Raw genomic sequence first — 25,081 nt, 5'->3', positions numbered from 1 at the left:
CAGCAACAGAAGTCCCTAGCAACAGCAGTCCTAGCAACAGCAGCCATAGCAACAGCAGTCCGTAGTAACAGCAGTCCCTAGCAACAGCAGCCCCAGCAACAGCAGCCCCAGCAACAGCATCCCCAGCAACAGCAGTCCTAGCAACAGCAGCCCTGGCAACAGCAGTCCCTAGCAACAGCAGTCCCTAGCAACAACAGCCCCAGCAACAGCAACCGCAGCAACAGCAGGCCTAGCAACAGCAGTCCTAACAACAGCAGCCCTAGCATCAGCAGACCTAGCAACAGCAGTCCTAGCAACAGCAGTCCCAGCAACAGCAGCGACAGCAACAGCAGTCCTAGCAACAGCAGCCCCAGCAACAGCAGTTCTAGCAACAGCAGCCATAGCAACAGCAGTCCTAGCAACAGCAGTGCTAGCAACAGCAGTCCTAGCAATAGCAGCCCTAGCAACAGCAGCCCTAGCAACAGCAGTCCTAGCAACAGCAGTCCTAGCAACAGCAGTCCTAGCAATAGCAGCCCCAGCAACAGCAGACCTAGCAACAGCAGCCCTAGCAACAGCAGTCAGCAACAGCAGCCCTAGCAACAGCAGTCCCAGCAACAGCAGCCCTAGCAACAGCAGCCCCAGCAACAACAGGCCTAGCAACAGCAGTCCATAGCAACAGCAGCCTTAGCAACAGCAGTCCCAGCAACAGCAGCCCTAGCAACAGCAGCCTCAGCAACAGCAGGCCTAGTAACAGCAGCCCTAGCAACAGCAGTCTTAGCAACAGCAGCCATAGCAACAGCAGTCCTAGCAACAGCAGTCCTAGCAACAGCAGCCATAGCAACAGCAGTCCTAGCAATAGCAGCCCCAGCAACAGCATCCTTAGCAACAGCAGTCCTAGCAACAGCAGCCCTAGCAACAGCAGTCCTAGCAACATCAGTCCTAGCAACAGCTCTCCTAGCAACAGCAGTCCTAGCAACAGCAGTCCTAGCAACAGCAGCCCCATCACCAGTAGCCCTAGCAACAGCAGCCCTAGCAACACCAGCCCTAGCAACAGCAGTCCCATCAACAATAGAGCACCCAGCAACAGAAATAGAGTTTTCAGGTCCACACGGCGTACAGCCGTTTCAATGCGGGCAACAACAACAATGTGTTTGTGTTTCTCTCCCTTGTGATGGTACTCTGTAGGATGAACGTTGAGATTCATAAGGGGCACGGGGTGGCCAGTAAGGTCTGATTCGGTCTGTAATGAGGTAGGGCACTGACCAAGGGGTTTGACAGCTTTGATGACATTACAACAACCTCCACCCCCTCCCAACCTCTGCGCCGAAGATAAACTCACCTTAGGATTCGGTCCGCGACCAGCGAGTGAGTTTCTGCGTTTCTCTCTCCTGGGCCTCCCCGCTGTAGGTCGACTCAGCCTTAAATCAGTACAAAACACAAAAATCAGGACTTTTATAAGAGAGACAAAGGCGGCCGGGCTTGATACTGACCACGCCACCGCAAACCCCCCTATTGTGCGCCGTTCATAGCCGCCTGCTAACGGGCACTTGCCCCAGCAGCTTGTGTTAGCCTATCCGGGTTACCTTTGTATCTGTAATTTAAAGCCCCACCAACCCCCCGCCGAAATGATGAATGGCGGTCGCATTCCTCTAGGCAATACGCGGCGAGTGCGTGCACCGTGTGAATTTATAGGCATTAATTCGTGACGAGAAAGCGTGGAGCTCTTTTCTGTAACAAAAACGTGGGCTTTAAAAATAAAGAAAAAAAAGTTGGGGTAGGAGGGGGACAAGAGAAGTTGGGGGGAGGGTACGGGCGGAGAGTTTGAGGTATGAAATGGGATTTAAATGCCGTCGTTTGAGCGCTGCTTGGCGCTGATGTGAATGCTCAGCCGTGTGGTCCGAAAGCGAGTATCCCGGGCGGACGCGTTCTCACTCGCTCGGCGTGCGAGAGTTGCGAGCGAGTGTGTGTGTGTGAGAGTGTGTTAGTGTGAGTGTGTGAGAATGTGTGTGTGAGTGTGTGAGAGTGTGTGTGTGAGAGTGTGTGTGTGTGAGAGTGTGTGTGTGTGAGTGTGTGTGAGAGTGAGTGTGTGAGACTGTGTGAGTTTGTGCGTGAGTGTGTGAGTGTGTGTGAGTGTGTGTGTGTGAGACTGTGTAAGTGTGTTTGTGAGTGTGTGAGAGTGTGAGAGTGTGAAAGTGAGTGTGTGTGAGAGTGTGAGTGTGTGTGTGAGTGTGTGTGTAAGTGTGTGAGTGAGAGTGTGAGTGTGTGTGAGTGTGTGTGAGTGTGTGAGTGTGTGTGAGTGTGAGTGTGTGAAAGTGTGTGAGACTGTGTGAGTGTTTGAGTGAGTGTGTGAGAGTGTGTGTGTGTGAGTGTGTGTGAGAATGAGTGTGTGAGACTGTGTAAGTGTGTGTGTGAGTGTGTGAGACTGTGTGTGTGTGTGAGAGTGAGTGTGTGAGACTGTGTGAGTGTGTGAGTGAGACTGTGTGAGTGTGAGAGTGTGTGTGTGAGTGTGTGTGTGAGACTGTGTCAGTGTTAGAGTGTGTGTGTGAGTGTGTGACTGTGTGAGTGTGAGAGTGGATCGTACGGTCTCGGCTCATTAAAGCGCATTACGATTTCATTGAGGGTTAGTGACGCACCGGGGTGGGGGGGGGTGACAGGCGCATGGGATCGGAGTGAGGTTACAGGGTGTATAGACCGCGAGACAGCGAGACTCGCCGATTGCACTTTCATCGTCATCATCATCACCATCATCACCATCATCACCATCTTCATCATCACCATCATCGTCGTCATCATCATCATCACCATCATCGTCGTCATCATCACCATCATCGTCATCATCGTCGTCATCATCACCATCGTCGTCATCATCGTCGTCATCGTCGTCATCATCATCATCGTCGTCATCATCACCATCATCGTCATCATCGTCGTCATCATCATCATCACCATCATCATCGTCGTCATCGTCGTCGTCATCATCATCATCATCACCATCATCGTCGTCATCATCACCCTCATCGTCGTCATCATCACCATCATCATCGTCGTCGTCGTCATCACCATCATCGTCGTCATCGTCGTCGTCATCATCATCATCGTCGTCATCATGGTCGTCATCATCATCGTCGTCATTATCACCCTCATCGTCATCATCATCATCGTCGTTATCATCACCATCATCATAATCGTTGTCATCATCACCATCATCGTTGTCATCATCACCATCATCGTTGTCGTCATCATCATCATCATCATCGTCGTCATCATCATCATCGTCGTTGTCGTCATCATCATCACCATCCACACGCAGACACACACACGTGGACACGCAGGTATAACAAAGACAAAGATCCCCCCGGTATAGCCTCTACAGACTTGTGGGCCTGAAGCCGAGCCTTCTTTCACAGGTGCTTCTCGCTCACAGCACTTGCCTCAACAGCCTGTTGGGACTGCATGGGGGATCTTTGTCTGGTCTGCTCACGTAGTATGCATGTCTCTTGAACTTCTTTCGCACCGTACGTAGCCAACCCTGCTCATCGGAGGTGCTGGGGAAGGACCTTCAGTGCACCTAGCGTGGCACAAGCGCCGTGGTGACGTTTGCTGCTGTTGTTGATGTTGTTGTTGATGTTGTTGTTGATGTTGTTGATGTTGTTGTTGGTCACGCAGGAGTCGCCACTTTGGCCAAGCTGGACAAGATGTCGAGTTTGGCTCTTCCTGCCGAGCTCACGGTGGCGCCAAGCTCCGTGCCCGGGGAAGACCTGGGCATCTACACGAGGACCTGGATCAAGCAGGGGACCGAGATGGGACCTTTCACGGGCAAGATGATTCCCCCGGACGGTGTGGACATCTTCAAGAACAACAACCTCATGTGGGAGGTTAGTTCGCTCGAGTACCCAGATGGAGCCGTGAAACCGGGGCATTGCAACGGGGGGCTGAGATAAATTATAAACTAAACTTAGTTTTTTTTTAACCAGGTTAAGGCTTTACTGAGTTATGTAGCTTTCTTTTTGTTCAGAAGCGACCCTGGCCACAGATGAGAGCTCCGACAAAGTCTCTTAACGTCGTGTGGACATTTATAGCAGCCGAAGACTCTGATCGCGTGTTTATAAGTGTGGAGGGGAAAACGGGATGACCTGGAAAAACGGGACCACGGGGAGAGAGACTTCGACAAAGTCCAAATATACAGCAGCAGGCTTCAGGGTCGGGATCGAACTCACGACCTCCTGTAGACCAGGCGAGGTAGTTAACATATCCTAGCCACCGTGATGATGATGAGAGAGAGACACGCAAACTCAAAATATACAGCAGGCGTCAGGGTCGGGATCGAACTCACGACCTCCTGTATACCAGGCGAGGTAGTTAACATCTCCTAGCCATCGTGATGATGATGATCAGAGAGACACGCAAACTCCAAATATACAGCAGCAGGCGTCAGGGTCGGGATCGAACTCACGACCTGTATACCAGGCGAGGTAGTTAACATCTCCTAGCCACCGTGATGACGATGAGAGAGAGAGAGAGACACGCAAACTCTAAATATACAGCAGCAGGCGTCAGTGTCGGGATCGAACCCACGACCTCCTGTATACCAGGCAAGGTAGTTAACATCTCAAGAATCGCTTCTACGTTTACTCTACAACGAGGCCCCCCGATATCTTTGGATCGTCTTCTTCTGAGGAAAGATGTCTTTAGATTATTTTGATTATTTGGTTGCTATAAATTCCCACGTGATATTTAAGCCACGTCGTTGAGCTATCATCTGTGGTCAAATCGCTTCTGAAATAACAAAATCTGATAGCTCAGGGGGCCTTAACTGGTAAAATAAAATTAATAATTTAATAAAATTAATAATTTTATTTGCTTAACTTTCCTACACTTTTCACTCCTATCGCATAGTCTACTGTTTATTGTTGTTGTTGTAACTTTCTGACCCGCCCCAACCGGACATCTGTGAAAAAGAGCTTCATAGCTCATCGGGTTTCCTCCTCCAGTCTAAATACAGATTCAGATTCTGAGTACTCGCAGGTCAAGGTTCATTTTCTGGGGTGATCGGGATGTTTTTGTTGTTTGCCTGCACAGCGCAGCTCCCAGACTCCGGAAACGAACGCTCGCAAGGCTCGTTAGGTCCCGTCTCTAAAAATCTCACCTCTTTAAATTGTCCCTTTACCACCACCCCACTCTCACCCCCCGGTTCTGACCAATCGCTCTGCAGGGTCTGTTAATTTCCTGCTTGGTGGGATCTGCGGATGAAATGCGCCTCACAAATGTAAATTACGATTACGACGGCAGTTCTGCAGTGACAACTTCCGGGGGACTTACTCTAACGCAGGGTGATGTGCACCTGGCTGAGGTTGTTCCAAATAGAAATCGCTTGGGGGGGGGGGGCTTCGTCCAGCAGTGGATTGAGCGTGGCTGATTGATGATGATGATGAAGTGCCGATGACGATCATCATCATGCCTGACAATCACGATGATGATAACCATGGCTGATGATGACGATCATGGCTGATGATGATGATGATAATCACAAGATGATAATGTTGATTTTCATCATGGCCAACGATGATGACGATCGTGGCTGACGATCGCTTATGATGATCATGACTGGTAGATGATGATCATGTTGATGATGACCATCATAACTCGTGATGATGACGATGTCCTCGCCAGGTGTTCAACGAGGATGGCACGGTGCGTCACTTTGTGGACGCGAGCCAGGACAACCACCGCAGCTGGATGACTTACATCCGCTGTGCGCGTAACGAGCAGGAGCAGAACCTGGAGGTGGTGCAGATCGGCAACAGCATCTACTACAAGGCCCTGGAGGTGGGCGCAGGGGTGGAGGAGAGTGACGGGGAGAGATGATGACGGAGAGAGATGGAGAGAGATGATGGTTGAGAGAGATGGAGAGAAATAGAGAGAGATGATGACGGAGAGAGATGATGACGGAGAGAGATGATGACGGAGAGAGATGGTGATGGAGAGAGATGGTGATGGAGAAAGATGGTGATGGAGAGAGATGGTGACGGAGAGAGATGGTGATGGAGAGAGATGGTGATGGAGAAAGATGGTGATGGAGAGAGATGGTGACGGAGAGAGATGGTGATGGAGAGAGATGGTGATGGAGAAAGATGGTGACGGAGAAAGATGGTGACGGAGAGAGATGGTGATGGAGAGAGATGGTGATGGAGAAAGATGGTGACGGAGAGAGATGGTGATGGAGAGAGATGGTGATGGAGAAAGATGGTGACGGAGAGAGATGATGACGGAGAGAGATGGAGAGAGATGATGACGGAGAGAGATGATGATGGAGAGAGATGATGACCGAGAGAGATGATGACGGAGAGATGCAGAGAGATGATGATGGAGAGAGATGATGATGACTGAGAGAGATTGAGAGAGATTATGAAGAGGGATGTTGGAAAGAGACGGAGGAGCGGAGAAAGAGAGATGCTGAGAGGGATAGAAACAGAGCCAGAGCAACAGAGAAAGATATAAAGCCACACAACACACAAATGTAGAGCGAGATAACGACAGAGAGACAAAGACACAGGGAGAGACACACACAGCGACATAGAGAGAGAGACACGCAGAAAGACACAGAGTTGAAGTTCTTCAATAGACCTCTTCATCACAACGAGTACATGCCCCGGAAAGAGTGTTTGCCGTATGCCAATCAAACTCGATTTTCATTTTCACTCAAAATTAAATTTAGGGCAGACCCGATTTCGATTCTCGCTCACGGCCACCAACACCGGTGACGATTATCTCACAGCACTTGCCCCATCAGTCTGATAAGGCTATACGGGAACGCTTTGTCTTTGTGGTCATTGGTGGCCGGGCACGGACCCATCAATTTGCTAAACTTGAGAACCCGCTTTTGAGATAGTCGGGTGGCTAAGACTTGTATGTAAACTCATGCTTTCATCAGCACTGGCTCAGTGTTTCCGGCACGGCCATTATGACCTCATCGGAGCAACCCAGCAGTTGTCAATATTTAAGTTGATTTAGTTTAACCAGGCGAGAAATGAAGAGATCAGGATGAGTCTCATTTGCAAGAGTGACCTGGGTGAATGAGAGTGGGTGAGTGAGTGAATTAATGAGTGGGTAAAATAAGTGGGTGAGTGAGTGAATGGTTGGGTGAGTGAATGAATGAGTGGGTGAATTCGTGGGTGAGTATGTGCGTGAGTGAGTGGGTGAAAGAGTGGGTAGATGGGTGGGTGAATTAATTAGTGGATGGGTGAGTGAGTGAATGCATGAGTTGGTGAATTCGTGGGTGAGTATGTGCATGAGTGAGTGGGTGGGTGAATGAGTGGGTATCTGGGTGGGTGAATTAATTAGTGGATGAGTGAATGAGTGAATGAATGAGTTGGTGAATTCGTGGGTGAGTATGTGCGTGAGTGAGTGGGTGGGTGAATGAGTGGGTAGCTGGGTGGGTGAATTAATTAGTGGATGGGTGAGTGAGTGAATGAATGAGTGGGTGAATTCGTGGGTGAGTATGTGCGTGAGTGAGTGGGTGAATGAGTGAGTAGCTGGGTGAGTGAATTAATTAGTGGATGGGTGAATGAGTGAATGAATGAGTTGGTGAATTCGTGGGTGAGTATGTGCATGAGTGAGTGGGTGGGTGAATGAGTGGGTATATGGGTGGGTGAATTAATTAGTGGATGGGTGAGTGAGTGAATGAGTGAGTTGGCGAGTGAGTGATTAGGTAAGTTCAAGCTGCAATTTTACTTTACTTAACCAGCTGAGAAATTCACAGTGACCAGGATGAGTATTCGTTTACAGGAGTTACTTAGTTCACCAAAGCAAACCTTCAACCTCACGTCAAAAACCTCCGTGAACGTACAGCTAGCCGATCAGACCATTAGACAATTCCTATCTTACAATAACAATAATAATACAATGTACATGTGTAAAGCGGCTCATTTCATCCACAGATCCTAATGGACCACTGTTTATGGAAAGCCAGGAAATACACAGATTTTCAAGACAGAACCTAAACAATATACCTAACGACTCCGATTGTATTACACTGGTCAACAAAAAAACAATTTCTGGCCTGGACATTTTGCAGCTGTTTTAGACTAATTTCAGGGTGCTGATTCCAAATCTAATCTCAGATTTGCTCTATCACATCGCATTTTTATGCTATAGGCATTCCCCATTTTCATTGATTTTACCCGAAATTAACTCTGTCACTTATGATTGCAAGTTGTTGCGAGTCAGTGATTGCTTTAGTGTTAAAATATGGTGTTGTATTTTTAGGATAGTGTGTTTATAATATCATTTTATGTAGATATCCACATTTATTTAATATTTTTCTTCTGCAGTTTTTATTGAAAATGCAATATTTTATATCTCAAAAACCTGTTGTGATAGACAAAAACTGATGCCAGATTTGGAATCAGCACCCCAAAATTACCTTAACACCGTTGGAATACCTTATGCCAGAAAAGTGTGTTGACCAGTGAATTATTGGCGAAGCGTTCCATGGTCTCGGAGGTGCACGGTGGCAAACAACCCCATGCAGAGCATTGACCTCGGAATCCTTCGAGAACAAGGCTATCCGAACATCTCAGAGTCGACAAGGATCATCAGTTCCTGTCGATATGTCGGGGCGACGCCACTCAACAACCTTGTAGATCGGCAGTAGCAGCAGCAGCAGGATGTCATAGTCCACTCGAAACTTGACTTGTAGCCAGTGCGAGAGACAATGTAGCTGGTGTGTGTATGTACAGTCGGTCTTCGACTTACGAATACCGCGCTGACTTTATAAATATACCATTGACTTAAAACGCGAAACTCTCACTTGCAAATTGCACCGCGGGACTATTTTCGCTCAGCTGAGCGATCCTCCACGAGATGTGAAGAGTCAGCCTCGCGCTGGGAGTGAGCGCTTGCGTGTGTGTGTGTTGGGGGCATTTAAATCAATACATTACTCAGTTTAACACGTAGGCTTTCGCGACCAATATGATGCATAATCAACGTTTTTGGGTTTAGATCGCGTTATTTATAAATGTGTCGTAACCCTCCACCACCCGACACGGCCAATCAGTAAAAAAGTGTCACGTTGACAAAAGACAAAATAGTTCACTGCTTTAGCCCACCGGTGTGTTGAAGCGTGAAACCACAACATTTACAATTTGAGTAGCACGACGTTTCGCTGGTAATTGCATCCAGCATCATCGGGCAATTCGCCAGAATGGTGAGGCTCTGCTCTGTCTCCCGTTCTTATATAGAGCAGCAGCAATACATTACTGTGTTCCGACTTACGAACGGTCAACATGAACTCATTTTGTTCGTAAGTCGGAGACGTTTAACTTCTTTCGCGCCGTACGTAGCCAACCGTGCGAATCGGAGGCGCGAGGGGGGTGGGATAACACAACTAAAATACAAAAAGATGACGTGTGTGCTCACGAAACGGTGCGAGCGTAAGGACTTTCTATAGCAGCCGGAGTCGATGACTGCACCACCTCTAATAGATTCGTAACCCTCTCTGTGCCTTCTCCTCCTCTTCAATTTGCAGCCCATCCCGCCTGACCAGGAGCTGCTGGTGTGGTACAGTTTCTCGCACAACACCTTCCTGGGCATCCCCGGAGTGCCCGGCATCGAAGACGAACAACGCAAGAAGCACAAAGACGGTGAGACGCAAGGGGGGACACCGCGGATAAGAGACACGCGGACACCGCAGACACGCATGGAGACGCATTGAGACGCAGCTACAGAGACATGGGGAGACATGGACTCACAGACACACAGACGCAGAGACACAGACACACAGAGACAGACACGGAGACACGCAGACTCACAGACACATTGACGCAGAGACGGACACACAGAGACAAAGATACAAAGATTCCCCGTATAGCCTTAACAGACTGTAGGGGCAAGTGCTGTTAGCAAGCACCTATGAAGGCCGGAACGGCACACGAGGGGGTGGGTGGCCAGCACCACGCCCGACCGCCTTTGTCTCCCTAGTGGCGATGTTTACACACCTCACCAGGTACTCATTTGAGGCTGAGTCGACCTAGGAGAGGCCTGGGACCGGTTCAGATAATCGTCACTGGTGTTGGCCGTGAGCGGGAATCGAACTCGTGTCGCTGGGTTCATAGTGCAGCGTGCTAACCGCTGCACTAACACAGAGACATACGCGCAGAGACAGACACGGAGACACAGACACGCAGAGACACAGACGCAGACACAGACACACAGAGACACAGACGCAGAGATAGACACGGAGACACAGATACAGACACACAGAGACACAGACACGGAGATACAGACACGCAGAGACAAGCCGGTTAGGATTTTATTTCGATTTAAAGCTTTCGTGACTGCAGGGATTCATCTTCTTGGTTCTTTCGGTAAAGTGACGTACAAGGGAAATAATAAAATAATAAAACATAATTGAATAAAATTCTCACGGCTGCTTGTGTTGTGGCCGAAACGTCGTGAGAATTTTATTATGTTTTATTTTTATTATTTAGTTATTTCCCTTCTACGTGACTTTACCGAAAGAACCAAGAAAACATAGCAAACTTAGAAATGTAATGCAATACCACCCAGAGAGTCGGCTAACACAACAGTCAACATCCTACCTGGTTGATTAACGTTATTCCAAAGAATGCAACATTTGAGAGAGAGACAAAACACAGACACGGAGACACAGACAGACACACAAGTAGAGAGATCAATTAGTAGTACGAGTGAGCTGATGACGAGTTCCTTAGCGGTAGGGTTAGTAGTTGCTGTGTTTGGTTGGCTAGTAATGGTTAGGGGTAAGGTTAGGTTCAGTGGCAGGGTGAGTGCTAAGGGTTGGTGGCCTATTTGAATATAACATTCCTAACAGCAACTTTAAAATAATTTTAGCTCACAGAACTGCACTCTCGTGTGAGAGAGACATCGTGGAAGTCGTAGCCGAGCTGTGGAGCCGCGAGAAGAGAACCACGTGCTCTCTTCTGGGTTCGCATCTTCCGCGGAACTTTTCGCGTGGCCCAAACCCGAAGTGAAACCCCCTCTCACCTTCCAAATCTACCCCGGCTCATCAAACCCGCTCTGGATATTCCTATAGAGTGGTGGTGGTGGGGGGGTGGGTGAGTGAGTGGTGGCGGTGGTGGTGGGGGAGGCAGAGATATTTAACTCAAGTTTTGGGTTCGTCCCGGCCTATAATTAAACGTTGTTTTTTGTTCCTCTCTAAGCTGAAGCAATTAATTTGATTCCTCGAGAGCGGCAGACAGCCAGCGTTACCTTTGTTGCCGGCGAGTAAACAGCCGAGGGCAGTTGGGAATCTCCCGAGTTGATCGTATCCAGCAGTAGCATTTGTTTAAGCAATTGAAGAAGAAACATAAGAAGGCAAAACACAATCCCTCTAACGGAGTCGATCTTCCGGGCCTCATCGGCAGAGTCGAACAATATCGCTGCTGGGCCCTGCCCGATGTTTTTCGTTGAGAAAATCCCCTCTCCACGGCGGAGGATGTGTCTCGTTGTCCTTCCCCCGTTACCTCCGATTAGCACGGTTGGCTACGGTACGGTGCGAAAGAAGTTCAACGTGCACACACAACGTACGTACCACAGGAGCAGCAACAATAACAACAACAACAGAGCAGTGGTGTGCAACACGTGACTTTGCGTGGCAGCTGCCGCTGGGCACTGTGGGTACCGGTGATGGATGAGTGCCGTGGGCGAGGAGCGTGGCTCAATTTCCACTCTTGACTCGACGGCCAAAGAAACAGAAATCGAATATTCATGACCGTCTGTCAACGCGTCTATTTGTATCTCCGTCCATCTGTCTGTCGATCCGTCTGCCTGTCCATCTATTAGTCTCTCTGTCTGTCTCCCTGTCTGCTTGCTCATTTATATCCCCCTCCGTCGATCTGTTTGCCTGTCCCTCCGTCGATTATATCTCCCTGTCCGTGTCTCCATCTATCCATCCATCCGTCCGTCCGTCCGCCAGTCTGTCTGCTGGTCCGACTGTCTGCCTGTCCGTCCATCTCTCCATATGTCCTTGTATCCGTCTGCCATTAATATCACACGACCCGTGACTTCACATCACACGACCCGTGACTTCATATCTATCCCCCCCCGACCCCAACAGACGAACTCCAACTTCTCGACTGCCAGGGTGTCGGCGTCGGCGGTGGTGGCGGCGGCGGCGGCTTCATCATCAGCAGCAGCGCCAGCAGCAGCAGCAGCATCAGCCTCAGCAGCAGCAACAGCAGCAACCTCGGCGGTGGCGGCGGCGGCGGGAGCAGCAAACTGCGCTGCGTCATCTGCCACCGCGGATTCAACTCGCGCAGCAACCTGCGCTCGCATATGCGCATCCACACGCTGGACAAGCCCTTCGCCTGCCGCTTCTGCAGCCGCCGCTTCAGCCAGTCGTCGACGCTGCGCAACCACGTGCGCCTGCACACGGGCGAGCGCCCCTACAAGTGTCACGTGTGCCAGAGCGCCTACTCGCAGCTCGCCGGCCTGCGCGCACACCAGAAGTCCGCGAGGCACAGGCCCGCGGCCCTCTCGGCCGCTGCGGCCGCGGCGGCGGCGGCGGCCGCGGCGGCCGCGGCGTTGGTCGGCGGCGGTGGCGTCGGCGGCGGCGTTGTGCCGGTCTCCCATAATCAGAATCATAATCATCAGCAGCAGCATCATCAGCAGCAGCAGCAGCATCATCAGCAGCAGCAGCATCTTCATCAGCAGCAGCAGCATCAGCGGTCACACGCGCTTCCCGCGGGCTGCATTCCGATTGCCGCTGGGTCGATGCACGGCCACATGCCGGCCTTAGCGCTGTGACGAGATTGGCGCTGCCGGGGTGTTTGTCCGTGACTCTCGATTCTGCCCGACTCTCTGTGACTCCTCTCTCCTTCACGGCTGTCCGGCGTGACTCTCTCCATCCTACGCCTCTCCCTCCCAGTCTCTCTCCGACACTTCTATTGTGATGACCCTCGTCCAAATCGATCTGGGGTCTCTGCCTGACTCTACACCTCTCCAGGACCCGACAGTCTATTCATCTATTAATCGCTTTTAATTTAACCCGGTAAGGCCCATTGAGTTGCGTAGCTCTTTTTCAGACCTGGCCACAAATGATCGCGCAAGGGAGTGGCTTATCACGTGGAAATATTTAGCTGTCAAATACTCTGAACGCGTGACGTTGATTTTAAATGTAGAGGGACAAAAGCGAAAAATCCACGCGACCATGGGGAGAGAAACACACAAACTTAAAATGTACAGCAGGCGTTAGGGTCGAGATGGAACCCACGACCTCCTGTACACCAGGCGAGGTAGTTACCATCTCCAAGCCACCGTGATGATGATGAGAGAGAGAGACACGCAAACTCCAAATATACAGCAGGCGTTAGGGTCGAGATGGAACCCACGACCTCCTGTATACCAGGCGATGTAGTTAACATCTAGCCACCATCTTTCCCGATCTGGCCCGAGTCAGACGCTCATGAATCCATCAGCCCACCGGACCGGGGTAAAGCTACTGGACATTTGTGAAGTAGAGCTCCGCAGTATTCATCCGGTATAAAAACAGATCCTCATTCTAATCGGCGAAACTTCAGGGTTGGTTTTCACTTCCCCCGGGAATCATCGGCAGCAAGAGTCCCATCCAAACCACGTGATGGGTTCTAGTCAGCATGAATCTGTCGTAGAGCCCAGGTCCGTCCACTGTTTGGTAGCGCTGAGCTGGGTTTTGAGATAGGAGAATGTCCCGATCGGACACTGAACCAGTGGTGGACATTCCACATTACCGTGACGAGACGCAGTCCATCCATGCATTTCGACTGGTGACCACTGTTTCCTGGCTTGGGGAGGCTTTCATCCAGCAGTTGATTGATCATGGCTGATGATGATGACGCTACTGCTGATGATGATGGTACATATACTGCAGCTGTGGAGGCTTCGTGCCATCCCAGCCTTACAGACGGGCTAATGCCCCAGCTGCAGGCAGGTTGCTGCCGTTCACCTCGAGACGCACAGGGACAGCTGCCATCGGGGGGGGGGGGTCCCCTAGGCGACAACTACGGCAGGGCATTGGAATCGTTGAGGTGGAGGTTGGTGGAGGTTGTGGAGGTGGTGGAGGTTGTGGAAGTTGGTGGAGGTGGTGGAGGTGGTGGAGGTTGTGGAAGTTGGTGGAGGGTGGTGGAGGTGGTGGAGGTGGTGGTGGAGGTGGTGGAGGTTGTGGAAGTTGGTGGAGGTGGTGGAGGTGGTGGAGGTTGTGGAAGTTGGTGGAGGGTGGTGGAGGTGGTGGGGGAGGTGGTGGAGGTTGTGGTGGAGGTGGTGGAGGTGGTGGAGGTTGTGGTGGAGGTGTACGTATGGCTCTGGCGTGCGAATACAAAACCCAGAATCCTTACAGAATCCCGAGATCGCTCCTGGACAGTGATATATATTATCGATAGCAACGCCACGTCTGTGTGTGTGTGTTGGGATGGCTGTTAATGATCCTTTACGCATCACCGAATGTCACCGAGTCCCAAGGCTCGCGTTCAAGACACGTTCTGCCGTCCGTTGGAAAAATTGTTGCAAAATTATTTTTTTCTCGTTTTGTTAAAAAAATATATATATTGTCGAGCGAGCGAGCGAGCGTCGTCGGTCGATTTTTTTTATTTTCCGCGTGTTCAGTTGCGACGGCAGGTTCGGGGACGGAAGGAGGGCGGGCGGGCGAGGGGGAATTGCGGAGTTGCTCCTGCCACAACAGTCGCGTGCACGGGATGGGCCAGGAACCCACTTTCTCTACTGCCACCTGCTCGCACCAACTCCCACAGCCCAGCGAGTCTGGACTTTCGCAGCACGCGGTTGTGATCTTCCCGTGATCCGTCAACCCGCGAGACGACACGCCTCGATAGAACGCTACCACGACCCGATTCTCCAGATTCGAGAGGACGCCACTTTTTCCCCCACACCTCCTCCGCCCCGTGTGTTGTGAAGCAAAAGTTTGGGGGGGTGGAGGGGTGGTGCGTCTTATAATCCGACCAGATTTGTGCAACTTTGTATCTCCAGCCGGGGCAAGCGTCTTTCGTTGCGGTCTTCCTGTCCGGTGCGTCTCCGTGATCCGGAGAATGCGGGGGGGGGGGGGGGGGGTAGGGGTCACCCCGTGTCTGTTCGTTGCCGCACTCGTTTCGCCGGCTCTGCCTGCGTCGAAGACAACGTCGCTGTCCGCGCGAAGCGAGGCGAGGCGCGCTCGAGGCGACGTTCATCGGGGAAGAAACGCGCTCGATCGGGAGCGGGTGTCGTGTCGCTCGCCGTGTCAACGCGGTCATCGCTTGTGGAACACGTGGGCCCCGTGGGCCCCGCGGGCTCTGCAATCGACCCCGCGGCTTCGTTTCGCACGGCCAAAATCTTGCCCGTGTTGTGGCCACGGCGGTTTATCAATATAATTTTATTTTTAATTGTTGCTGCGAATTAATTAATCGTGATCTGTAGCACACCCCCGCCCCTCTCCTCCAAGGTTTCTCAAGCTCCAGTTTTTTCGCGGCCGTAGTATGATCCGCTTACCACGGCTTTTTTATTTTTAAAAAAGGTCTCCGTACAGATGTAAATTGAGTTGTTACACGCTACACGCGCCCGATGCTTGTTAAACTCGTCCCACGGGCAGAGAGCTGATTCAAATTGATGGAGAACGCGTGTGTGTGTGTGCATGTGTGTACGTGTGTGTCCCTAGTGACGTAACGCCTATTCAAATCGATATCCTCTCAACCTTTGAGTCAGCGTTCTTCGTGGGACGTGTTTAACAATAATCAGACATGTGCAGCACTAATTCAAAATATCGCAATTCAAAATTGGTGCTGCCCAGCCCCGCCCCCACGGCGAGACGTGTGTAGCAATCATCAGGCAAGTGCGGCGTGCATCATGAAACTACTTAACTCGCATTTGAAAGCGAGAGGGATCGGTGAAACTTGCAGAGACGGGGACTGGTGATGAGTCTGGGGGGCTAACTGGAGTGCTGGAGACACCATTGCCTGCAGTCTGTGTGGGATACTTGTGCTAACACATATACAGTACACGGTGTAAATAATAACGACGACGATGATGATGATGATGCTGATGATTATTCCTGTTACAATTATTACCATCACCTGTATACCTCAACACGTAAACAACCTCTCTCTGTCTCCATCGCTCTGGCTCCATAGGTACGCGTTAGAGCTTTCGGAGAGAGAGAGAGGAGATAAGATAAATATTCCCTGTACATTTATATGTATATGTATTTATATAAACACGGTATTTTGCAATAAAAAAACATTGTAATAAAACTTGCGGTCTTTGCTTGGATTAGTTCTTTGTCCTGCCGATCGGCATGGTTGGCTGCGTACGGTGCAAAAGAAGTTCAACATGCAAATACATTTTTTTCAGAGAGTTTACAAACATTTTCAATTATCATCAAAGGATGCTAGATGGACGATGACCAATAATACTGCAGTAGTAGCAATACTAATCATAACGGGCTTGTCAGCCAGAGAGGCAAGCAGTTTGAAGAGGCGAGTTTTCAAGACAGACTTCAACATATCTGGCGACTCTGGATCTCGTCCGATTTCAAGTTTTTCAAGTTCCATGTATTAGGTTTAGCCCTGTGAGCCATGCGGCTCTTAAGTCGGGTGCAACCGCAAACAAACAAAATATGAACACAGAACATCTTCTTAAAGTGACGACGCGTAACAGAAGCATCCTGGAATAAACCAGCAAATATTCCAAATTTTTTTTATTAAAACGCTGTGTGCAAAAATTCCAATGTGGTGCAAGTTAGCAAAACAAAACAAAAGACAATTTAGATTAACCATGTGTTTTCGAATCACCAAAATAAAGCTATAAAAACACTGTAACGACAGTAATCATAGGGAGTGTGATTCAAATTTAATAATAAACGATATACATTGCACGAACGACCAAACTTGCAGTCATAGCTGACAGCATGACGCTCCCAGTGTATGATGTGTGAGTGAGTCAGTGTATGATGTGTGAGTCAGTGTATGATGTGTGAGTGAGTGTATGATGTGTGAGTGAATCAGTGTATGATGTGTGAGTGAGTCAGTGTATGATGAGTGAGTCAGCGTATGATGTGTGAGTCAATCAGTGTATGATGTGTGAGTGAGTCAGTGGTAGTGTGAATGAGTGTATGATGTGTGAGTGAGTCAGCGTATGATGAGTGAGTCAGTGTATGATGTGTGAGTGAGTCAGTGGTAGTGTGAGTCAGTGGTAGTGTGAGTCAGTGGTAGTGTGAGTCAGTAGTAGTGTGAGTCAGCGTATGATGTGTGAGTGAGTAAGCGTATGATGAGTGAGTCAGTGTATGATGTGTGAGTAAGTCAGTGTCGGCCCCCTCTGCTTAGGTCGCGCGTTCCACAGCTGCACTGGCAAAAAGCCCGACCAGCCCTGCAGGAACAGAGAGGAGATTTGAACCCCCGGAGTGCTGAGAAAGATCGGCGACCTCATGGACCTCGTTGGAGAGTCAACGCGGAATCGGTTCCCGTGAAATATCGCGGGGTTGCAGTACTTCATATTGGTGTGGCTAGGTGGAGTGTGGAATCGCATGGCTGTGAGAGGTGGCAGCCTTCATCTCCAGCAGTGGATTGCGCATGGCTGCTGCTGATGATGATGGTGGTGACGGTGGTGATAACGTGCGGTTTCGGAAACACGGACATCAAAAATGAAGATGCGATTCCAAAAAAAAAATTCATCGACTGACACGTCCAGCCGGTAGGAATCGATGAATCGTGCTACTCGATAATCTACTTATCCGAGCTATCATTGCCCGGCTCGAGCTGCGGGAGTAGTTTCGCTGTTGGGCACAACTTTGGCTTGTGTGGTTGAGTGGGCGGGCGGATAGGTGGATAACAACCTCATACTCCAAATAACGCGAATATCGGTCTCTCTCTGAAGCACATTACAAGCGTCGCGTCTTTTAAATTGCTCTGTCCAACGCGCGGCTGGGATTGTTACAATCGGCGAGACATTCTAGAATAAATCATGCCCTGGCCATTGTAATCGCTGGGAAGACAATTTTGTGGATCATTTCAAATATTAATTCACTCGGGGACCACACCTGGCCCTGCTCGTTCGACCTGACAAGCCGGACGGGTTTGGGCCACGCGGTTGGATTCCGGGCTCGTCGCTCGCTCCTCTGCACAAGTTAAACGGCGCTGGAGATAAGATGTGAGTTGGGATGTGTGTGTGTGTGCGAACTCAATGCATCATTATCATCCGAAACGTCGTGATTTTTATTTTATTTTACTTTTATTAATTTTAATTTTTTACCTACGTGACTTTACCGAAAAAACCCTAAGAATATCATTATCATCATCGGTCATTATCTGTCCACCGTTGGATGAAGGCCTCACGAAGCCTTCGCCATCTCTCTCTCCTTCATGGGTTCTCTCTATGTAACTCTATCCGCCTGTAATCTTCTTGCAACAAACGGGTCCAAATCATCTCCAAGCTAAAGCTAAACTCAACAATGTATTTGATTTTTATTTTACCAGCTCAGGGCCAAATGAGTTGCGTAGCTCTTTTTTTTCAGAAGCCTCATGGCCGCAAATGATAGCTGAAAGAAGTTGTTTTATCACGTGGAAATGTATAGCAACCAAATACTCCAAACGCACTTTGATTCTAAAATTGGAGGGGAAAACCATGGAAGTCCAGTTTACCATGGAAGTCCAGTTTACCATGGAAGTCCAGTTTACCATGGATGTATAGAGTTTTTCGTAGGTGGGGGTCTACATCCTGCGGCTCCGGAACCGAATGCGGACTGGTGTAGACTAATCGGTTTCAAAGTCTATACTCTGAGAGCATGTTTTGTTTGCATGCTCTCACCGCAAGTACTGAGTGTGGTGAATTGCAGTCCTTGATTGCTTGTAAAAGGTTTCTATTTTGTGTCTGAACATCTCAGCATCCTGCTGTTTTTATTGCCAGAGAAGGGTACACACCTATAATCATAATAATTATTTATCATACGAGCACTGTTTCGTGACCTTATCTATTGAGGACCCACCGGCTCGCATTCAACAGGTGGCATTGCGGATCTTGAATCTTTTTGTTGGTTTTTATTGAACTCCAATAACCTGAGTTTAACACGCAGTAGGTTTTCGCGATCAATATTTTCCATAATAGAGGGTTTTTTTGGGGTTATATCGCGTAAATATGTATTTAAATCCGCTACCGCCGGACACAGCCAAATTAGTAAGGGTTGTCACGTAAACAAAAGTGCCAATTCGTTACTAGTTCAGCACACCGGTTGTGTGTTAAGAGAGTACAACTCACAACATTTACAATTCGAGTACAGGGACTCCTCTACTTACGAACGAGTTAGGTTCCAGAGGTTCGTTCGGAAGTCGATTTGTTCGTAAGTCCAAACATTACTCTATCGATTCTAAACATGTTGTACGGCACGCACACTAAACACGAGGGAATGGCTTTAAAAGTTGTATAATCTCCTGTAGATGTAAATGCTACTGGTTCTTCATGTTCTGTAGATGCAGATGCCACTGGTTCTTTATGTTCTGTAGATGTAGATTCCACTGGTTCTTCACGTTCTGTAGATGAAGGTGCCACTGGTTCTTCGTGTTCTGTAGATGTAGATGCCACTGGTTCTTCATGTTCTGTAGATGTAGATGCCACTGGTTCTTTATGTTCTGTAGATGTAGATGCCACTGGTTCTTCACGTTCTGTAGATGTAGATGCCACTGGTTCTTCCTGTTCTGTAGATGCCACTGGTTCTTCATGTTCTGTAGATGCCACTGGTTCTTCATGTTCTGTAGATGTAGATGCCACTGGTTCTTCATGTTCTGTAGATGCAGATGCCACTGGTTCTTTATGTTCTGTAGATGTAGATTCCACTGGTTCTTCACGTTCTGTAGATGAAGGTGCCACTGGTTCTTCGTGTTCTGTAGATGTAGATGCCACTGGTTCTTCATGTTCTGTAGATGTAGATGCCACTGGTTCTTCACGTTCTGTAGATGTAGATGCCACTGGTTCTTCCTGTTCTGTAGATGCCACTGGTTCTTCATGTTCTGTAGATGCCACTGGTTCTTCATGTTCTGTAGATGTAGATGCCATTGGTTCTTGATGTTCTGTAGATGCAGATGCCACTGGTTCTTCATGTTCTGTAGATGCCACTGGTTCTTCATGTTCTGTAGATGTAGATGCCACTGGTTCTTCATGTTCTGTAGATGCAGATGCCACTGGTTCTTCATGTTCTGTAGATGCCACTGGTTCTTCATGTTCTGTAGATGTAGATGCCACTGGTTCTTCATGTTCTGTAGATGCAGATGCCACTGGTTCTTCTTCATGTTCTGTAGATGCCACTGGTTCTTCATGTTCTGTAGATGTAGATGCCACTGGTTCTTCATGTTCTGTAGATGCAGATGCCACTGGTTCTTCATGTTCTGTAGATGCCACTGGTTCTTCATGTTCTGTAGATGTAGATGCCACTGGTTCTTCATGTTCTGTAGATGCAGATGCCACTGGTTCTTCATGTTCTGTAGATGCCACCACCGCCATCTATTGCGCGGCGATTGAACTTACGACTCTCTGTCCAAAGAGGCAACTGGACACACGGACAGGTTTGTTCGTATCTCTGAAAGTTCGTGAGTCGAATGTTCGTAAGCAGAGTCCATGTGCAACGTTTCGCGGGCAATTACAACGTCCTCGCATAGTCTCTATATCGATCTCTTGCTCACGTGACTCTGTTTAGTGATGCTGTTACTGCTGCTGCTACCCGCTGTTGGCAGTGGTACACAAGCACAGTTCAACTCAAATATGCGATGTTCCGGGCAATGGCCCGAAGTGATATTTATATATGCCATGAAGAAAAGGCCGTGAGCCTGGAACGTCTCCCGATGATTACATGTGCACATTTTAACGCCACACATTGTTAATGACAAGTGTGTGGGTGTTATTTACTGTACAGCATATATGTTATGCATAGTTTGTGGCCACAAGGTGGCAATACACGTTTGTAAAATATTAACTCGTTAACATTTCAGTGTGGCTTTGCATTAATGCATCGATGAAAGTGTTGCTTAAGGTGTCTTTGGCACCGTACTTAGCCAACCGTGCTACTCGGAGGTGCAGTTTTGAGTCTATGGGCAGTGCCGAGTCTATGGACAGTGTTGAGTCTATGGGCAGTGTTGAGTCTATGGGCAGTGTGAGTCTATGGGCAGTGTTAGTCTATTGGCAGTGTTAGTCTATTGGCAGTGTTAGTCTATGGGCAGTGTTGAGTCTATGGGCAGTGTTGAGTCTTTGGGCAGTGTGAGTCTATGGGCAGTGTTAGTCTATTGGCAGTGTGAGTCTATGGGCAGTGTTGAGTCTATGGGCAGTGTTGAGTCTATGGGCAGTGTTGAGTCTATATAGGGCAGTGTTGAGTCTATGGGCAGTGTTGAGTCTATGGGCAGTGTGAGTCTATGGGCAGTGTTAGTCTATTGGCAGTGTTAATCTATGGGCAGTGTTGAGTCTATGGGCAGGGCTGAGTCTATGGGCAGTGTTGAGTTTTTGGGCAGTGCTAGTCTATGGGCAGTGTTAGTCTATGGGCAGTGCTGAGTCTATGGGCAGTGTTGAGTTTTTGGGCAGTGTTAGTCTATGGGCAGTGTTAGTCTATGGGCAGTGCTGAGTCTATGGGCAGTGTTAGTCTATGGGCAGCGTTGAGTCTATTGGCAGTGTTGAGTCTATGGGCAGTGTTAGTCTATGGGCAGTGCTGAGTCTATGGGCAGTGTTAGTCTATGGGCAGTGCTGAGTCTATGGGCAGTGTTGAGTTTTTGGGCAGTGTTAGTCTATGGGCAGTGTTAGTCTATGGGCAGTGCTGAGTCTATGGGCAGTGTTAGTCTATGGGCAGCGTTGAGTCTATGGGCAGTGTTGAGTCTATGGGCAGTGTTAGTCTATGGGCAGTGCTGAGTCTATGGGCAGTGTTAGTCTATGGGCAGTGTTGAGTCTATGGGCAGTGCTGAGTCTATGGGCAGTGTTAGTCTATGGGCAGCGTTGAGTCTATGGGCAGTGTTAGTCTATGGGCAGTGTTAGTCTATGGGCAGCGTTGAGTCTATGGGCAGTGTTAGTCTATGGGCAGTGTTAGTCTATGGGCAGCGTTGAGTCTATGGGCAGCGTTGAGTCTATGGGCAGTGTTAGTCTATGGGCAGCGTTGAGTCTATGGGCAGTGTTAGTCTATGGGCAGTGTTAGTCTATGGGCAGTGCTGAGTCTATGGGCAGTGTTAGTCTATGGGCAGTGTTGATTCTATGGGCAGTGCTGAGTCTATGGGCAGTGTTAGTCTATGGGCAGTGCTAGTCTATGGCAGTGCTGAGTCTATGGGCAGTGTTAGTCTATGGGCAGCGTTGAGTCTATGGGCAGTGTTAGTCTTTGGGCAGTGTTAGTCTATGGGCAGTGCTGAGTCTATGGGCAGTGTTAGTCTATGAGCAGTGTTAGTCTATGGGCAGTGTTGAGTCTATGGGCAGTGTTAGTCTATGGGCAGTGTTAGTCTATGGGCAGTGTTAGTCTATGGGCAGTGTTAGTCTATGGGCAGTGTTAGTCTATGGGCAGTGTTAGTCTATGGGCAGTGTTAGTCTATGGGCAGCGTTGAGTCTATGGGCAGTGTTAGTCTATGGGCAGTGTGAGTCTATGGGCAGTGTTAGTCTATGGGCAGTGTTAGTCTATGGGCAGTGTTAGTCTATGGGCAGTGTTAGTCTATGGGCAGTGTTAGTCTATGGGCAGCGTTGAGTCTATGGGCAGTGCTGAGTCTATGGGCAGTGTTCGTCTATGGGCAGTGTTGAGTCTATGGGCAGTGTTGAGTCTATGGGCAGTGTTAGTCTATGGGCAGTGTTAGTCTATGGGCAGCGTTGAGTCTATGGGCAGCGTTGAGTCTATGGGCAGTGTTAGTCTATGGGCAGCGTTGAGTCTATGGGCAGTGTTAGTCTATGGGCAGTGTGAGTCTATGGGCAGTGTTAGTCTATGGGCAGTGTTAGTCTATGGGCAGTGTTAGTCTATGGGCAGTGTTAGTCTATGGGCAGCGTTGAGTCTATGGGCAGTGTTAGTCTATGGGCAGTGTGAGTCTATGGGCAGTGTTAGTCTATGGGCAGTGTGAGTCTATGGGCAGTGTTAGTCTATGGGCAGTGTTAGTCTATGGGCAGTGTTAGTCTATGGGCAGTGTTAGTCTATGGGCAGTGCTGAGTCTATGGGCAGTGTTAGTCTATGGGCAGCGTTGAGTCTATGGGCAGCGTTGAGTCTATGGGCAGCGTTGAGTCTATGGGCAGTGTTAGTCTATGGGCAGTGTTAGTCTATGGGCAGTGCTGAGTCTATGGGCAGTGTTAGTCTATGGGCAGCGTTGAGTCTATGGGCAGCGTTGAGTCTATGGGCAGCGTTGAGTCTATGGGCAGTGTTAGTCTATGGGCAGTGCTGAGTCTATGGGCAGTGTTAGTCTATGGGCAGTGTTGAGTCTATGGGCAGTGCTGAGTCTATGGGCAGTGTTAGTCTATGGGCAGCGTTGAGTCTATGGGCAGTGTTAGTCTATGGGCAGTGTTAGTCTATGGGCAGTGTTGAGTCTATGGGCAGTGTGAGTCTATGGGCAGTGTTAGTCTATGGGCAGCGTTGAGTCTATGGGCAGTGTTAGTCTATGGGCAGTGTTAGTCTATGGGCAGTGTTGAGTCTATGGGCAGTGTTAGTCTATGGGCAGTGTTGAGTCTATGGGCAGTGTTATTCTATGGGCAGTGTTAGTCTATGGGCAGTGTTAGTCTATGGGCAGTGTTAGTCTATGGGCAGTGTTAGTCTATGGGCAGTGTTAGTCTATGGGCAGTGTTAGTCTATGGGCAGTGTTAGTCTATGGGCAGTGTTAGTCTATGGGCAGTGTTAGTCTATGGGCAGTGTTAGTCTATGGGCAGTGTTAGTCTATGGGCAGTGTTAGTCTATGGGCAGTGTTAGTCTATGGGCAGTGTTAGTCTATGGGCAGTGTTAGTCTATGGGCAGTGTGTATGTATGTTGAAGTAATTGCCGTGCTAATCGGAGGTGCGGGGGAAGCACAACAAACTAAACCCAAAAATGCAATTCTAAAGAAATTAGTTTTAAATTTCGTTTTTTTAAAATGCGTAGCTCCAGTGGCTTCCTAATATCGGAAGGAAGAACGTTCCAGACGGCCGCAGAGGCGCGTCTAGAAAGCGTCGCGCGATGCTGTTGACCGTCTTTGTTCGATGGCTGTCAGCGAAATTCCGATTTAAAGCTCTCGTGACAGCAGGGATTCATCTGCTTGGTTCTTTCGGTAAAGTCACGTAGAATAAAAAAAACATAATAAAATAATTATCACGACGTTTCGCAAGCAGCCGTCCTCAGGTGAAGAACAGGTATGCCGAGAAGATTTTGTCTCATTTTATTATGTTTTATTTTATTGTTTTATTATTTCCATTCTACGTGACTTTACCGAAAGAACCAAGAAGATGAGATCAGCGAAGTGTGCTACTTGTGTGTGGTTCATTCGTGGCAAGCCTCCTTTGTGTGTAATAAGCGTGCAATGAGTAGTATCTCAGTGTCACTTTTGTTAGTTTTTTTTTCTAATTTGCAAACATTTGGAACCCTGCCGCCTGCACACGCAGGGGCCTGCTCTTGTGAGTGACGTCACGCGATCTTGAGCGTCCACTAGAAAACCAGACGTAGGGGGTGCTCAGATATCATTAACGGTTATTCAACATACGCAGTATTAATCAGGGCGGCCCTTGGGTTTGAACCGCGATCCTCTGCGACAAGCGGCAAAGTCGCTACCGCTGGGCCACATCACCGCACCCTCCCCCCCCTCGGCATCCCCTCTCCCCACGGCACCCCCTTTTTAACAATAATCATTGCTGATTTTATCTGTAATATGTTTAACACTTTTATTTTCCTCCATGGCCACTGGCAACACTTTTTTTTATTTCCCCCTTTTGACTAAAAAGGGTCATTGCCCGAAACGTCGTCTACTACAGTAATAGTCTTCATGTGAATGCCACACTGTTATGTGGCGAAAGTGTTGTGGGTTTTGTTCTATTAGTGGGGGTATTTTTTTCTCCGCTTGTACGACTCTGACCTCTGGTGGACACGCTTGGAGTTGCAAAATATCAGCTCGGGTTGGCCACTTTGAAAACACACCCTGAGTTCTCACTTCGCAATGAC

At 49.0% G+C, this 25,081-nt stretch overlaps 2 protein-coding genes across 2 annotated transcripts in view; both read left to right on the top strand.

Moving 5' to 3' along the window:
* Positions 1-25,081, top strand: part of PRDM12 (PR/SET domain 12) — a 76,492-nt gene that overhangs the window by 7,949 nt on the left and 43,462 nt on the right. Inside the window, exons 3-7 of the mRNA XM_078877785.1 lie at positions 3,646-3,854; positions 5,650-5,805; positions 9,506-9,620; positions 12,074-12,579; positions 15,140-15,324. Of these exons, the coding sequence (XP_078733911.1) occupies positions 3,646-3,854; positions 5,650-5,805; positions 9,506-9,620; positions 12,074-12,579; positions 15,140-15,324 (1,171 nt within the window). The remainder of the gene's footprint in view (positions 1-3,645; positions 3,855-5,649; positions 5,806-9,505; positions 9,621-12,073; positions 12,580-15,139; positions 15,325-25,081) is intronic.
* NEXN (nexilin F-actin binding protein) overlaps positions 18,043-25,081 on the top strand; it is a 70,040-nt gene continuing 63,001 nt past the window's right edge. Inside the window, exon 1 of the mRNA XM_078877998.1 lies at positions 18,043-18,120. The gene's annotated coding sequence lies outside the window, so the exon portion shown is untranslated. The remainder of the gene's footprint in view (positions 18,121-25,081) is intronic.

The sequence above is a fragment of the Lampetra fluviatilis genome, chromosome 49 (genome assembly GCF_964198595.1).
Source record: "Lampetra fluviatilis chromosome 49, kcLamFluv1.1, whole genome shotgun sequence".
In the NCBI taxonomy this organism is placed as follows: domain Eukaryota; kingdom Metazoa; phylum Chordata; class Hyperoartia; order Petromyzontiformes; family Petromyzontidae; genus Lampetra; species Lampetra fluviatilis.
Note: the sequence above shows the minus strand (reverse complement) of the source record. Positions and strands in the feature narration are given on the sequence as shown.